The sequence below is a fragment of the Salmo salar genome, chromosome 17 (assembly GCF_965601325.2).
Source record: "Salmo salar chromosome 17, fSalSal1, whole genome shotgun sequence".
Lineage (NCBI taxonomy): Eukaryota > Metazoa > Chordata > Actinopteri > Salmoniformes > Salmonidae > Salmo > Salmo salar.
The window spans coordinates 10,443,704-10,460,387 of record NC_138307.1 but is presented as its reverse complement, the minus strand read 5'-3'; the positions used below and the strand labels follow the sequence as shown (position 1 = coordinate 10,460,387).

The following is a 16,684-nucleotide window of genomic DNA, read 5'->3' as shown; positions in this document are numbered from 1 at the left end:
TGTCAGAGCGCTGGGCCAGTAACCGAAATGCTACTAGATCAAATCCCTGAGCTGACAAGGTAAAAAAATCTGTCGTTCTGCCCCTGAACAAGGCAGTTAACCCACTGTTCCTAGGCCGTCATTGTAAATAAGAATTTGTTCTTAACTGACTTGCCTAGTTAAATAAAAATAAACAGTATGATAAATTCAGGAGGTGGAGTCACATGATTCATTGATGCTGTAAAAGGGTTGTGTTTTGGGGCACTTTATGACTAGTATAATCCTTCGGGCCATGCGGGTTAAGTGTGTTGATGGTTCTGTGCCCCAGGCAGGTTGACCTAAAGTGTGGATGGTTCCATACTCTGATAAAATTATAGTATGTCTGGCGGGTCCAACTTCAGAGTAATGGACGACTTATACTGTAGGTCACAGCCCAGGGCCCTTGCTTTAATCAAGCTAGATGGCTGGATGGTGGAGAGGCGGAGTGTGAAGCATTCTTTGGACATGTACTGGAGTATGAATACCCAATTTGTAGGAGGCACAGACCTACAGTCCATGATTGCCGTCGAAGATCATAATTGTACATAGCAAATTAAACTGGGACAGTGTTAAATGTAACACTTTCAGTGTACACATGAAGTTAATATGTACACTGTGAGAGTTAAAATGCATTTATATTCAGTGTACATGGCTATGAACACCTATTTTGTGTATTTAAAGTCACGGAAGGCATATCAGAACATGCAACACACACACACACACATATTCATTGATAAATACAGTTTTAATCACAATCCAGGAATACTGGTAATCATTTGTTTATCTTCACCTGACATAGAAATCATAAACTACTGGGCTTTGTCTAGATTCAATCATTCAACAGAAATGCATTAGGAACAAGAAATGTTGTCTCTGAAGTCTGTCCATTGTTCATCCTATTGCTATAGCTTACAACAGACGTGTTACCAAAAGCATGGATTTGAACGGATGCAATCATACAATTGATATTATTTCATTAATAGAGCAACACTATAACCTAAAGAAATAAGGGAGAAAAACATGAACACAGATATCGACACCTAAATATACATTTATGGCAGAACAGAACATGTTGACATTCCATAATGGGCCAGACAACATTAGAAGCCAGCAATGATGAGTGCACTTAATGCATGGAACAGTGTCAGATTGAATGTGCCAATGTGACTGACCGGGATTCAAACCCAGGTCTCCTGCATGCCACAAGACTGTCAGCCCTCTGAGCTAAAGACTAGGCATTAGGTCTGAAGGGCTAACTCAAGTCTTTACGTCTCGGGAAAGATTACTCATCTTACACCAAGAACAAGAGAAATGACTCATCTTACACCAAGAGCAAGAGATATTACCGATCTTACACCAAGAACAAGAGAAATGACTCATCTTACACCAAGACCCAGCCAACACTGCCTCATCTACACAGTAGAGAAGGGAAACCCCAGGGTCTGTAACTGTTATAGGCCAGCGTGTGTAACCACACACACTACCATTATATCACTCAAAACCAAAACACACAACAAGCTTAATGATCAAGTAGCAAAGCATATTTACGTACCAGAGATACATGTCACTACTATAAGCAATTGGCTGCAAGTTGGTAATGGTAAAATACATGGGCAAACTATTTATTCTTTATGCGTATATAAATGTGTTATATATTTGAAGACTGTCGTTGTGAATCCCAGCCATTGACCCCAGGATATGATTGGTTGCTCTGTAACCAACCAGAGAATGGCAGTTTATCACAATCTCTTGAACTGTACTTGTAACCTGCGATACAGGTTTAAGATGATAGGGTTAAGGTTGTTTTTTTAAATCAACATTACTCATGCGATATAACATGCATAGAGAAACAAGAGACAGTGCCATCTTGGCATTGTCTCTCGCCCAGAGCAGCATGATATGAACAATGGCAATGTTTCACCAAATGTTAGCTACTTCCATGCCGTTGATTACATTTCCTAATGGGATGCGTTAGATGTTTTGTTACAATCTAATGATTATGGCTCGTTGTCCTTGCCCTGTTGAAACAGAATTCATGCATCAGTTGTAAACTGAGAGACTAACACATCCTATGTGCTTCTATGATAGCTGTGCAGAATAGGTTATAGATATATAGAAATGGATGATATACTGTGTATATCAGTGGTTCGCAATGCCCTTGATTTACAATGTGTTTCGTTGTATTATTTATATTGTCTGTGCATTTGATAGATAGTGTCATGGCATTCATCGCTTATAAACCTGAAGAAAGGAATCAAAAAATATATAATCAACGCCACATGTTCATTCAATAGATTTTCAAGCATTTAAAGAGGACAGAAATGTCATCGGTATTTCACATTGTCTTATAAAACAGACAACTAATTAGACTACCCCAAATAAAAATGTGCACACTTACATCAAATCTGTTATATACATTATATTTACAGTTGGAGGTCATTTCAGCAGTAAAGATCAGTCAAATGCTAAAACCCAAACAAACCCTCAACTCTGCCACTTCCATGGAATGATGTGAACAGAGGGAATCTATTTTCTACAATGCTAGCGCGCAAGAGAGGGAGTTAATACACTGTAGTTATAGTCAACGTTACACCTTACAAAAATATCAGAACATTTCACAAAGACATGTTATACAGTATATAGCACTAGGCCGTTGGCAGGAGAGTTCGACAGCTATCAAAGATGGAGCTGATTTAAAGGAATGTCGTCAATTTACTGAGTGAAATCCTGTCAAGCATTCACAATATCAGGTAGAAAAGATGTGAACCGTAACAGATTCATTGAGTGCAGTGGTGGGGATGTTTAGATTACCAATCAATATTCCAATTTCAAGACCGTTTGACAGGATTTTGAAAACGTAATGGTTGCCAATTAGCAAAATACAGAACCTGAGATATAACCCTCAACAGTAGACATTAATTTGCACCTATGTTAAAATTGTATAGTTCAGTATGTAATAATAATGATAATAATAATAATAATAATAATAGCAATACTACTACCACTAATAATAATACACTGTACATAGACATACATTAACAGGACCACTTCACTGTAAAATTTGCAAATACTGTATGTGTACTTGAAAGTGATATTATCTGACCAAGACAAAAAATATATACGTGACAAAGCATCACAAAACATGAGTATATATTTTTTGCATTGATCCGCATTCATTCCGCAGACAAATAATATGTAAATAATTAGAAAGTATACATTACAATTCATTACAATTCATTGTGTATATGCATAATACATTACATAACATTTGGGTTTTATTTGGGTTTGTTTAAAAAAAAAAAATAATGTCAGGGTTACCTTTTCTTTCTTGCAAATTGCACATATTGAATTGGGTATAAAGATCTCCATTATCAAACTACAGAGAGGGCAAAAATACTGGGAAGTATACATTCCCAGTCCTACAGTATGAGTATTTATCCACATAGTTCTGTACAAAATTGTAAGAATTAGCAATCTACCACAATCCACAATTTGAGTATGACTGCAATATAAAAACTTTAACAAAGAAGTCAAAGCATTTTGTCCGTGCCATATAGAGGCAGTCCCTTGTTTTTCGATAGCAAAACATTTCCTGTCACGTAAAAAAGACAAAACAATGACGAAGAAAAAAAAATATTCTACCACCTAACCCTAAAATCAGTCAATCAGTTGACATAATACATCCAGTAGATTAAATTAAAGAGGGAGAAAACGGAGGGGAAGATAATCCGCGACCACCTGTCGATGGCGTTTACGTCCGTCAGGTCAGGGATTTTGATTTTGAGCTGCGACGAGCGCCGCCGCAGTTTGTGCCTCTTGAGCTGGGCGTGCCTGTCAAAGCTGTGGCGAGGAACCGAGGCCCGGCTCGCCTTCCTGCACTGGACGCCGGTACCTGTGCTGGTGTTGTCAAATCCCATGACGGAGGAGTTCCTGCTGTCCGCCAGGCTGGTGGTGACCTCATTTCCTGCCACCTCGTTGTGGATCTCCAGGGTGGTCAGCAGGATATTACCGTGGGACTCCGCCTGGAGATAGAAGTAGAGGATTGATGTATGATCTGGATCTATGACAACATGATGGTCCTGCTCTGGACCATACATTGGAGAATCAAGATATGAGACTATGCAGGAATTAGAACAAGACAATTTGAATGAACGTTTGAACGGACAACACAGCACAATATATTTTTTTGTAGCGACACTATGGAACATGGACATTAGTGGGCTTGCAGACTTGCATTGGACGTGCAAAGGTCAAACCAGAAGTTAAACAAAGAACAATGACAACTTGGGTAACAAGCGACACGTACGGACTCATTAAATTCTCATGCGGACATGAAACATGTAATGTCAGTCAATGGTGACAGACAAGTCAGACAGATAGTGAAAAAAGACGTGTCCGCTGGTCAAGACTCACCGACTGTGAGACACGGAGCGTTTTTGCTCTATTAGGCTGCTTAGTCAGCTTAAGAGATGACGTTTTACCTCCTTCCTGAGGAGACTAACCACAAGAAACACAACACCATATTTACAGAGTTTCTGATCTGCCGTCGCATGAGTGTGCGGACCGCAAAGATAACGCCCGATAACTTCTTAACCTGAAACCCAAGAAACTTGGAAGAACGTTTAAGATGTTAGAGCATCTCGACAGAGATCTTCATGAAGACTTACCCGATTGGTGTCGTATTTGGCCGCCCTCTCGTTGTTGGCCCTCTCGGCTTTCTCTGCCAGCTTCTTCTGCATTTGTGGTCCTCGGCCGAAGAAGATGTAGTTGACGAAGGCATACTCCAGCAGGGCCAGGAAGACCATGACGAAGCAGCCCATCAGGTACATGTCGATGGCCTTGACGTAGGGGATCTTGGGGAGTGTCTCTCTCAGATGGGTGTTGATGGTGGTCATGGTGAGCACAGTGGTGATCCCTGGATTACAACAGACAGATTAAGGCAGGGTTCCCCAACTAGCCCCACAAGTTTTCTGAGAATATTTTAAATTTTCATTGTTGGACAAAAAGACTGTAAAAAAGCCAGGAAATCAGCTCCAAGTGATTTTAATTAAATAAATATGTTCCCAAGTATTCCCACGTTTAATGGAGAGACATGTTATTATATTCAAATGTAAGCAAGGTTTTAAATAATTATGTTTTAGTCAAACATTATGTCTGTTTGGGATTCTTGTGGTCAATTTGCAGTCTACTAATTATTTGTAATTATGGTCTGGCCAAACCACCTCCCAGAACAGAGCAGAATATTATTTGATAGAATTTTGGATTGCCTCGTTGTAGCCTGGTGCTCCAGTCTGTTTGTGCTTTGGCCAATTAACTCCTCCTCCAAAACACGCATGGTGTGACAATGGTAGAAGAGTTGGCTACAGTATATAACGAATGGGACTTGGCTAGTCTTGTTGTGCCCTGAGCCAAAATAACTTCCCCTAGTAGAAATGTGTCCTCTACTTGCCCCTCGGACACCACCAACCCCAAATAACTCATTGAATAATTGTGTACATTCAGCCTCCAGCTGTGAGTGACATTTTAACCATGGAAGGAGTTGAATTGAATGTCTCATGTTCAATATACTCTACGTTATGTCCTAAAGAAAGGTCCCTTTATGGAGACAATGCTTTCTTTGCACATGCTTAATCTGTTGTCCATGCAGAAACACATATGTAGGAAAACTGACATCCAGCAAAATAGTAACATGTATTTTCCTTTACAAGAAATATAAACCATGTGCATCAGTAGCTAGTACTGTCATAAAGCAACATTGAAGGTAGTTAGAGTATAGGATCAATCTGGCCCTTTCCTTGATTTATTGATACATTAAAGGGGACAGTTTTAAGTGTTACCGGTTTGCTGTGTCAGTGTGTGTGTGTGTGTGTGTGTGTGTGTGTGTGTGTGTGTGTGTGTGTGTGTGTGTGTGTCAGTGTGTGTGTGTGTGTGTGTGTGTGTGTGTGTGTGTGTGTGTGTGTGTGTGTGTGTGTGCGTGGGTGCATGTGCGTTTTTCTCGCTCTGAGGAACAGCAGCGTTCTCCCCCTTTTGCTTTTATTCATTGCAGCGATCTCTGGGGTTTTGCTGAACGGCAGCCATCTTCTTTATCGGTGTTCCCTCTGTGGTTCTATTACTCTCTGTCCTTCACTGCACCCACCGACCTGACAATTTAATCACAGGGCCATGTGCCCGTGGGCCTCCCTCCTTTTTCATCAGGAGACCGGACTCTCTGGGGATAAATATATTTTTTATGGAGCTTCTCTCACTCGCACTGCCTCTATCAGCCTCTGTCTCTCTCCGTCTCTCTATTTCTCTCTTTCTTTCTTTCTTTCTTTCTTTCTTTCTTTCTTTCTTTCTTTCTTTCTTTCTTTCTTTCTTTCTTTCTTTCTTTCTTTCTCTCTCTTGCGCTCTCTCTCTCTCTCTCTCTAGCCACTTTCAAAGGAAAAATGTCAGGTGTGTAGGTATTATGCATTTAAATAGTACCTCCCAAAAGTGAGAAAGTGGTAAGCAGTCCACATCTGCTAACATACTGGTCTGCTACTGAACAATGAACTATATGGGTTATTCTACCGGTAATTACTGTGGTATAGAGCCTATGTGATCCTGTATGGCTCAGTTGGTAGAGCATGGAGCTTACACCGCCAGGGTTGTTGGCTAAATTCCAGGGGTACCCATACGTAAAATGTATGCACGCATGACTGTAAGTCACTTTGGTGCTAAGGACTGACCATACATGATACCAAAATCATAGTTGCAACCATGTTTTCAGGCTATACAGTGTATGTTTACCATTTCATTGTTTACAAACTATGGCGTAAAACAAGCTAATACGTCGGTTTCTGATGGGGTACGACAGTTGAACTAAGCTCCTAAGAATCAACGGGTACATATCGTTCATTTAAAAGTTCAAAAATGGATCCACCAATCCCAGACTGCCCCTTTAATGCCTCTCTAATTGTATGTTTCAGACAGCCCCCATACTCTATTTCTGCTGCATAATCATTATGAAGGAGCCACTAAAGCATCGTGCAAATGACTTCAGATCCTGTAGCACTCTGCTTGCTAATGGCATTATCGATACATTATTCCTATCATCTGTTCTCTGAAATTGGGTACGAGGTTATAAAGAAATGAGATTTGGCCCACACTTAAGTGTCAGAAGATACTCTAGTCTAAAAGTGAGGAAGTATGATCACAGAGCCTTAGCAACTCTAGAGGACATTAACCAAAGGAATGCAGTACTTTAAGACAGCACCGGTACATGGAACAGCACTGGTACTTTGAACAAACATTCGGAGTGTTACATCGCTGAACACTGCATGTACAGGTCCGGGTTATTGTACCCTGCTTTACTCGCACCGTGCATCCTGTATATCACTGAATGCATGGAGAAGGTGAGCTACACTGAACACAATGTAGGTCCTGTGTGGCTCAGTTGGTAGAGCATGGTGCTTGCTACGCTCAGAGTTGTGGGTTCAATTCCCACGTGGGACCCAGTATGAAAATATATGCACTCACTACAGTAAATCGCTCTGGATAAGAGAGACTGCTAAAATGTATGTACTGTAACTCAATGGGGAGTTTTATTTCTTTTTGCTCAGAGTTATTGAGTAAAGGTACACCACGAGAGAGTGAAGAAAATGTGCTGGAACAAGATTAGGGCCAAGTGGGTCGTCTGGATTTGGAATTCACTGTAACACTGCTCCCTAATCAATTTTACCTTCAAACAATTCAATTGTTTTCCCACTGCATTGATATCTTGATTGCTGCTCTTACCGGCATGCAGCCTCCACAAAGCACCCTTCTGGGTGGCAACGGAAATCCCATAACGATCCATCACTGAGGGAGTTAATGTTTTTTTCTGGTGGACTCCTTATTAGCAAGCCACCGGATATTGCAGGCCTTTGCAAAGACCTCCCATTTCTCTGCTTTATGTTCATGAGAGAGTGCAGGGGAATCTGTCCACTCAGTAATACAGAGCAGACCATCAAAATATAATTAGAATATAATTATCTCACAGACTAGACCATATGTATGACCCTACAAAAGGGTTCCAAAAGGGTTCTTCGCCTGTCCCCTTAGGAGAACCCTTTTTGGTTCCAGGTAGAACCCTTTTGGGTCCCATGTACAACCATCTGTGGAAAGGGTTCTACATGGAATGCGAAATGGTTCTACCTGGAACCAAAAAGGGTTATTCAAAGGGTTCTCCTACGGGGACAGCCAAAGAACCCTTTTTAGTTCTAGATAGCACCTTTTTTTCTAAGAGTGTATAACTAGTGGCGTGTTGCGATCAGTCACAATGATAGGGAAACGGGATTCAGAGGCTTGTTAATATTGTACAATGTGTAACATATGGGGCTTGTACACCAACCTAATGCCACTCTTGCAGCCGAGGCATCGTAATTGATCCAGAAGGAGACCCAGGACAAGATGGTGATCAGGATAGAGGGCATGTAGGTCTGCAGGATAAAGTAGCCGATGTTCCTCTTTAGCTTGAAGCTCAAAGACAGTCGTGGGTAGGCACCTATGAAAACAAGATGTTGAGCGGTTGAATAGAATGAACGACTTCTTGGTTCGAGGAGCATACTGGAACACCTCGTGTTTTTGTTTTTGTTTCTATGGCAATGGCAGCATGGGTTGGATTTATCACTATGGAAACAAGCATCCTTGAACCATACTTCACAACAATTTGACACACGTTGGTTGTGAATGCGAGGCCAATAATAAAATATTTCAATACTAACTGTGATGATAGAAAATGTTGCACTTTCAATCGACATATATTATTTATTTTAAACTATTTCATAATTTATGCATGTATAAAAGTCTTGGAGCTTGATATGTTAGGCATTTGGTAATGTACGTATTTCTTCTCTGACCTGGCTTATGAAAAACACACTTAATGATTTATCACATATCTGTCATCGTAAATGTCCATTTGAGTTGCACATTCCTCTCTGTATAGCATTACACCAGTGATGCATGACTCTGGTCCTCAAGGGTCATAGTGTCTTCTGGTTTTCGTCCATGCCTTGTTAATCAGAGATGAATTAACATCTGGGTATCCAAGTGTGTGGACTCCTCAGCCAATCAATGGCACTTATTGATTCATTAAGAGCCAAGGACAAACGAGTACCAGAAGGAATGCAGAACTCAAGGGTGTCAGTTGTACACCTCTAAGCGATAGGAGGAAGTCCTTTCACTGCTACTAAGAAAAGTTTACCTAAGAAATATCCTCCAATACTACACATTACCGTGGCTATTTATTAAAGCATGGGGTTTGAGTCACGCTAACACGGATCATACCACTCCCACTGATTCGCACACAAACATTCTAAACAAACCAATCAAACTCTCGAATCACAAACTATCTGGATCGACGGACTGCTGTTCGTGTGCTGTATACGTGAGATGAGGTACATTCGTCAGGGGAGGGAACTGTCCCTTTAAGAAAGGTAACATTATGCAAGAAATAGTGGGAGGCGAAAGTAGGTGTTGAAAGAAGATTGGTGGTACAGAGGATGTAGGTGTGCAACTAAGCGTTCTCACTAGCTGTGTCTCTGGACGTACGTCAGTGAGTGGGGAGAGTACACCATATATTATAAGGAGGAGGAAGAGGAGGAAGAGGGGGATGAGAAGGAGGAGAGGAAGGAATAGGAGGATGGTGATGATGGTGATATGGTAACCATGACAACACCCATGATGACCACGACCGTGAAAACTCTCGTAATGTAAGGGTGCGATGTCCGACAACGTTCACCAGTTCAACACAGATCCCCTTTATCCACTACTAAAGTGAGAGGGGGAAAAAAGCATGTGGAAACAACCAATCTGAAACAACCAATCGGAGTTGACCTTTTGTATTTCATTTATTTGCATTGTACTTTCTCTATGCACACTCACAGGGCCCTGCACACTCACGCACACAGACACTCCAACACACAAACACTCAATTCATAATTTGCTCACACACATAATATGCACATACATTTATACTGACTACACACCCGCACACCCACTCACATACAATCATCATATACACTGCTACTACTCTGTTTATCATATATGCCTTGTCACCTTACCCTTATACATATCTACCTCTACCACTACAGTATCACTGCACATTGTAAATATGGTACTGGAACTGACTAACCCTGTATATAGTATGCTTACTTACTTTCTTGTGTTCTTCTTATTTCTGTTTCCTGTGTGTTTTTCTTCTACCTTATGTTATTTTTAGCACTACATTGTTATTGATTACTGCATTGATGGGTTCAAGAAAGGCATTTCACTGTACTCTGTGCACATGACATTAAAACTTGAAACTTGAAATCCTTATGGCAATGTTTCCCTGTGAGCTTGGAGGGGAATAATTGATGCTCTGGGCCTTACTTTCCACATGCATTTCTGATGCCCTGTTTCCCAGGCTGCTTCTCCATGGCTTCTCTCTTTTAAAGAGCTGAAGAAAACAGCGGGGTAATTGCCATCCTACCATCATTCACTGCTCCTGTGTGAGTCTCTGAGAGTGAAGCCAGAAACAGCAGCACATGGAGGAAAGTTGGTCTTTAGCCAGGCTCGGGGAGGGAGACAGGCCTTTGAAGTATGATACAGGTGTCCTCAGAGGAGCAAGGGAGAGGGGAGACAGGGGGCCCTCAGAGGATCCAGGGAGAAGGGAGACAGGGGGCCACACTGAGGAGCCAGGGAGAAGGGAGACAGGGGGCCACACCGAGGACCCAGGGAGAGGGGAGAGAGGGGCCCACACTGAGGAGCCAGGGAGAAGGGAGACAGGGGGCCACAGAGGAGCCAGGGAGAGAGGAAAGAGTATAGAGGGGCCACACTGGACACTCAACTTTAATGGCTGCCATCGGGGACTCAAATAAAGGTAGGGATGGTGAGGAACTCTCACATACAAGCAAGTGCATATACATACAAACTCTCACACCCTGACATGCATGTGCACGCATACATGAACATGCACGCACCCAAGCACCAAATTGTGTCAAGGATACCGATAACATTTCTTCCAAACTGGAAGATACAGCCACTACAAAACTGAAGTAGCAGTGAAGAGTTTCATAGTGAAGCACTAGTTTGGTAAAAGCTAGATGTAAAATAACATGGTAAGGCTGTGTATTTCCTGAGAATGTGTTTTTTTTTTTTTTAAATAGGCTTCACCTGTGGAAAAGACAACATTTCTGGACACCAGCTTGTAGTCCACAATGGAGAACTGTGGCAGCTCAATGCGTGTTACCCCCGTCACCGCATTGTCTCCTCCCTTCCAGTAGAACTCAATGTCATCTGTCGTGTATCCATCTGAACCACAGAAAGAAAGACAGGGTTAGAATGAACCTACTGGACTGGGATACCATGTGAAGAAACTAAGTCACAGATCATTAAATCTCCACTCTCTCAATTTAACCACTAAAAAGGCCCAGGGCAATCAATCAATCAATCAAAAACATGATATACCTGTGTTCTGTATACAAGTATACAAAACATTAAGAACACCTGCTCTTTCCATGACATGGACTGACCAGGTGAATCCAGGTGAAAGCTATGATCCATTGTTGATGTCACTTCCTATGCTTCCTGGCTGATGTTTTGGTCACTTTTGAATGCTGGCGGTGCTTTCACTCTAGTGGTAGCATGAGACGGAGTCTACAACCCACACAAGTGGCTCAGGTAGTGCAGCTCATCCAGGATGGCACATCAATGCGAGCTGTGGCAAGAAGGTTTGCTGTGTCTGTCAGCGTAGTGTCCAGAGCATGGAGGCGCTACCAGGAGACAGGCCAGTACATCAGGAGACGTGGAGGAGGCCGTAGGAGGGCAACAACCCAGCAGCAGGACCGCTACCTCCGCCTTTGTGCAATGAGGAGCAGGAGGAGCACTGCCAGAGCCCTGCAAAATGACCTCCAGCAGGCCACAAATGTGCATGGGTCTGCTCAAACGGTCAGAAACAGACTCCATGAGGGTGGTATGAGGGCCCGACGACCACAGGTGGGGGTTGTGCTTACAGCCCAACACCGTGCAGGAAGTTTGGCATTTGCCAGAGAACACCAAGATTGGCAAATTCGCCCCTGGCACCCTGTGCTCTTCACAGATGAAAGCAGGTTCACACTGAGCACATGTGACAGACGTGACAGAGTCTGGAGACACCGTGGAGAACGTTCTGCTGCCTGCAACATCCTCCAGCATGACCGGTTTGGCAGTGGGTCAGTCATGGTGTGGGGTGGCATTTCTTTGGGGGGCCGCACAGCCCTCCATGTGCTTGCCAGAGGTAGCCTGACTGCCATTAGGTACCGAGATGAGATCCTCAGACCCCTTGTGAGACCATATGCTGGTGGCCCTGGGTTCCTCCTAATGCAAGACAATGCTAGACCTCATGTGGCTGGAGTGTGTCAGCAGTTCCTGCAAGAGGAAGGCATTGATGCTATGGACTGGCCCGCCCGTTCCCCAGACCTGAATCCAATTGAGCACATCTGGGACATCATGTCTCGCTCCATCCACCAACGCCACGTTGCACCACAGACTGTCCAGGAGTTGGCGGATGCTTTAGTCCAGGTCTGGGAGGAGATCCCTCAGGAGACCATCCGCCACCTCATCAGGAGCATGCCCAAGCGTTGCAGGGAGGTCATACAGGCACGTGGAGGCCACACACACTACTGAGCCTCATTTTGACTTGTTTTAAGGACATTACATCAAAGTTGGATCAGCCTGTAGTGTGGTTTTCCACTTTAATTTTGAGTGTGACTCCAAATCCAGACCTCCATGGGTTGATAAATTGGATTTCCATTGATTATTTTTGTGTGATTTTGTTGTCAGCACATTCAACTATGTAAAGAAAAAAGTATTTAATAAGATTATTTCTTTCATTCAGATCTAGGATGTGTTGTTTAAGTGTTCACTTTATTTCTTTGAGCAGTGTATATATATATATATATATATATATATATATATATATATATATATATATATATATATATATATATATATATATATATACTCACAGCTCTCGATCTCCAGAGTGCAGTTCTGCTCATCCAGAGGGTACCTCCTCAGGTCCATCATACAGGCTGCCGTCGTTGTGATCCTGAGGTCAACACACACACACACACACACACACACACACACACACACACACAAGGGGGAAAGAGGATCACGTTAACTTAAGCTTTACTGGAGCCCACACACACATTCTCCAGCCATAGTGTCTGCTGTGGATCCACCTTAACTTCTCATCTGTGCATGAATCCATATAATTACAGTATAATGTTATTCACCATCACGTTATGATATCCTGAATAACCACAGTCAACTCCACAGAGAGAAAGGATATCTCTCTGTCCCCACTTGTAAGCAAGAAGAGCTGAAACTGAATACATTCCAGTATAGACTATAATTGTTGAAGAGAAACTATATATGTGCATTGATCTTTACTCATAGTGTTTCAGTTGGTATCAGGTTCAGCCAGGTAGACCAGATTACCTTAAGATATGACGAAATAAGCCTTCAGAACCAGAACTCATCATTACATTACACTCACATCTCAGTTACTTTACTGGACAGGTGATGTAACATCTGAACATTCCACATAGTAATGTCTGGAGATCCTACTCTGGGATTCCATTCCATACATTATCACTTACAGTTGGACTGTAGGTTTCAGGGTGAGTGATTGATTGAGTTGGGATAATAACAAGTGGACTGTGGTCCTGTATGGCTCAGTTGGTAGAGCAGGGTGTTGCAGCACCAGGATAATGGGTTTGTTCCCAGGGCCACCCATACGCAAAATATATGCACGCAGTGACTGAAAGTCGCTTTGTATAAAAGCGTCTGCTAAATGGTATAGATATGAACACTAGGGGATTTGTCCTTTTGGTCAGATCATGAGGTTGAATATTTTCGGTACAACAACGATTGATCTTCAAGCCAACGGCACATGAGGAAGAAGTCAGAATCAAACCATGTTCGTACAAGTTGCTGAATTCCTGGACTCCATTAGTAAAGCTGTAACCACTAGACAGTATAAGCTCCACAATGTAAAACAATACGTCATATATGTCTTTATGGATAAGAACGCCAGATCACATAGCTATACTGTCATCTCTGAAATACATTACATCCAGACGAGTGTGTTTGTCAGAAGCTATTAGACAAGATGGATGATTCCACCTACGCACGCACACACACGCACGCACGCACGCACACACACACACACACACACACACACACACACACACACACACACACAGGAAGTACACACACGAACGTGCGCACGTACACACACATACACACACATACACAGCTAATAACACAACTCCATATGAGCTGTAAACAGGGTCAAGCTCATGCACCCACACCACACACACACACACACACACACACACACACACACACACACACACACACACGCACACACACACACACACACACACACACACACACACACACGCGCGCATGTTCTTTAGAGGGGGTACATGAAACAGATTTACAGGATGTTAAAAGAACAGAATCAATGCATTGTATTGAATCCAACTACGTATAATTCAAAACTAGTCCAGTGCGAGTGATTAATATGCAAAAATCATTGAATTTCCATGCTGGATGGCTCAATTTGGAAGAAAAACATGCATTATCCATATTCATTATCCTGATGAACAATTCAGGACTTGTCAAACAACAAAGACCAATGGCTATGGATATTGAAACAGGGAATCATAACAAAGCAACAGCTGAGCTTGCATCATCATCTATACATTTTCTTTTTTTATGTTGTTTTCTTCTCATCTTACCATATGTTTTAAAAATACTCATTTCAACAAAGCTTCACAATGTACACGCTACTGCACCAATATGTCACGGGAAAAGCTAAATTGAGCCTATAGGAAGGGATTATATTTACTAGCCAAAAACAAAACAGCTGGTGGCCTAGTGGTGGTCCAGTGGTCTAAGCCACTGCCTCCGCAGCACAAAGATCACTGCAGCATGGCTAAAAATCTGGTTCACTGCTATTTTTGGGCTCTCTCCTCTATTATTCCTCTCCGTCTATGCTATGCAATAAACAGAAAAAAAGAGAGGAGTGGGAATGCCCCACTTCTTTAAAAACACATTAAAAAAAACCTAGCAGCTCATACAGCATGTATTACTATAAAATATTAAAATATTGTGATATCCCTTCAAATGAATCAGTCTTGGATGCATTCATCTAGAACCCACTGGTTCCACTGCTTTGGAACCCACCTCAGGCCGTAGAGCACTGTTCCATCCGGGTGGAGGCGGATCATGCGGTTCTTGACCGTCACACCGTGGACGAAGGACTTCTTGTCATTCAGGAAGTAGGTGTCAGGGACCCAGAGTGAATCTGCTACCCGGTTATCCAGGGTGAGGTTCAGTGGGATCCCTAAGTACGCCAGCCTCTTGTCCCTCCAGTACTGCTGGAAGTACATGGTTAAAGTGTAGTCCTGGAAGGAGATTAACATATGGTGACGTTAGTATACTGTAGTATATCCACTTCCTTATTTTTTATTGCCATACAGTGTGTGTGTGTGTGTGTGTGTGTGTGTGTGTGTGTGTGTGTGTGTGTGTGTGTGTGTGTGTGTGTGTGTGTGTGTGTGTGTGTGTGTGTGTGTGTGTGTGTGTGTGTGCGTGCGTGCGTGTGTGTGTGTGTGTGTTTCTTGAGTCTGCACCCCATAGTTCTGAGAATGACTGTGGATAAGCCTATTTTGGGAGGAGAGATGAGGAGTTTACAGTCACAAGCTGCCTGAATGGTGAGGGGAAAGGTTGCAACGTGGTGGCACACACTGTGCTACTCTGACACATCCTCCTGCCCACCAAACTGGTTTTCCAAATTTCCCCTCAGACCCACTCAACCCACTCCACTTCTCCTCAATACCGACCCTCTGTGTCAAAATGGCCGCCGCAGTAGAAGGCTTCCCAGCAGGTAGAAGGAGGAACAGTGTGGCATGGCTGTGTGATTCAGCCACAGTCCTAACGGCCTGTAGGCAGGGCCAGGCTGTACCAGGAGTCTGTCCAAGTGGCTCCGCCACACACTCCAAAATACCCAACAGCAATGTGTTTCTCTCTCTACGCCAGCAGCACTGTTATGAGTGGAGCCAACCACATGGTCTCTGACTAAAGCCAATTACATTGTGTAGTATTGGGTCCAATATTTCAGTGCAGCCTACTCAGTCCTTGCAGCTTGCTATGGAGGAGAGCCAGAGGCAAGACATCATGCCAATTGAAAGTGAGGGGGCACGTACTCCCTCTATTTGGTCAGTTTTTAGGATAAAGAGATACAAAATGTACACTAAATGTATGACTCCGTACACCTCCAACCAACTGTTCAATGATGTCCCTGGAGATTATTTCAGGTATTTCAAGATGGGAGTGTTCCAGGGGTGAGAAGTGTGAACCAGTCAGGGATGTAGTTTTAGATAAGTCTTTACATGAAAGAGCATGAATGATTTAAATAACCACTGTAGCCGGTCCTGCATTCAAAGCCGCAGCTGCCTTGGAATTCTTATAAATCTTGCACGGGGACAATCACAGAGCATTTCAAATAAAGGAGTAGTCCTGATAAGGAGCTCACCTTGTGAAGTCTGACCCTGAATCAGTTTATCACACTGATGCTGTCATGCAACAGTGGCAATTGTGGTAATCTTCTTAAAGGAGGAATCTGTAGTTTGAA

General features: G+C 42.8%; 1 protein-coding gene across 4 annotated transcripts in view; it reads right to left on the bottom strand.

The window, feature by feature from the left end:
• Positions 1-744: 744 nt before the first annotated feature.
• Positions 745-16,684, bottom strand: part of LOC106575272 (gamma-aminobutyric acid receptor subunit beta-3) — a 65,454-nt gene continuing 49,514 nt past the window's right edge. For 2 of the 4 annotated variants that reach the window (XM_014151693.3, XM_014151695.3), the window contains 7 exons: positions 15,238-15,458; positions 13,005-13,087; positions 11,173-11,310; positions 8,369-8,521; positions 4,686-4,933; positions 4,432-4,515; positions 745-4,040 (listed from right to left, as the gene is read on the bottom strand). In XM_014151693.3, coding sequence (XP_014007168.1) covers positions 3,684-4,040; positions 4,432-4,515; positions 4,686-4,933; positions 8,369-8,521; positions 11,173-11,310; positions 13,005-13,087; positions 15,238-15,458 — 1,284 coding nt within the window. In that variant the 3' untranslated portion in view covers positions 745-3,683. The remainder of the gene's footprint in view (positions 4,041-4,431; positions 4,516-4,685; positions 4,934-8,368; positions 8,522-11,172; positions 11,311-13,004; positions 13,088-15,237; positions 15,459-16,684) is intronic. The other 2 variants (XM_014151694.3, XM_014151696.3) reach the window with 1 other exon arrangement.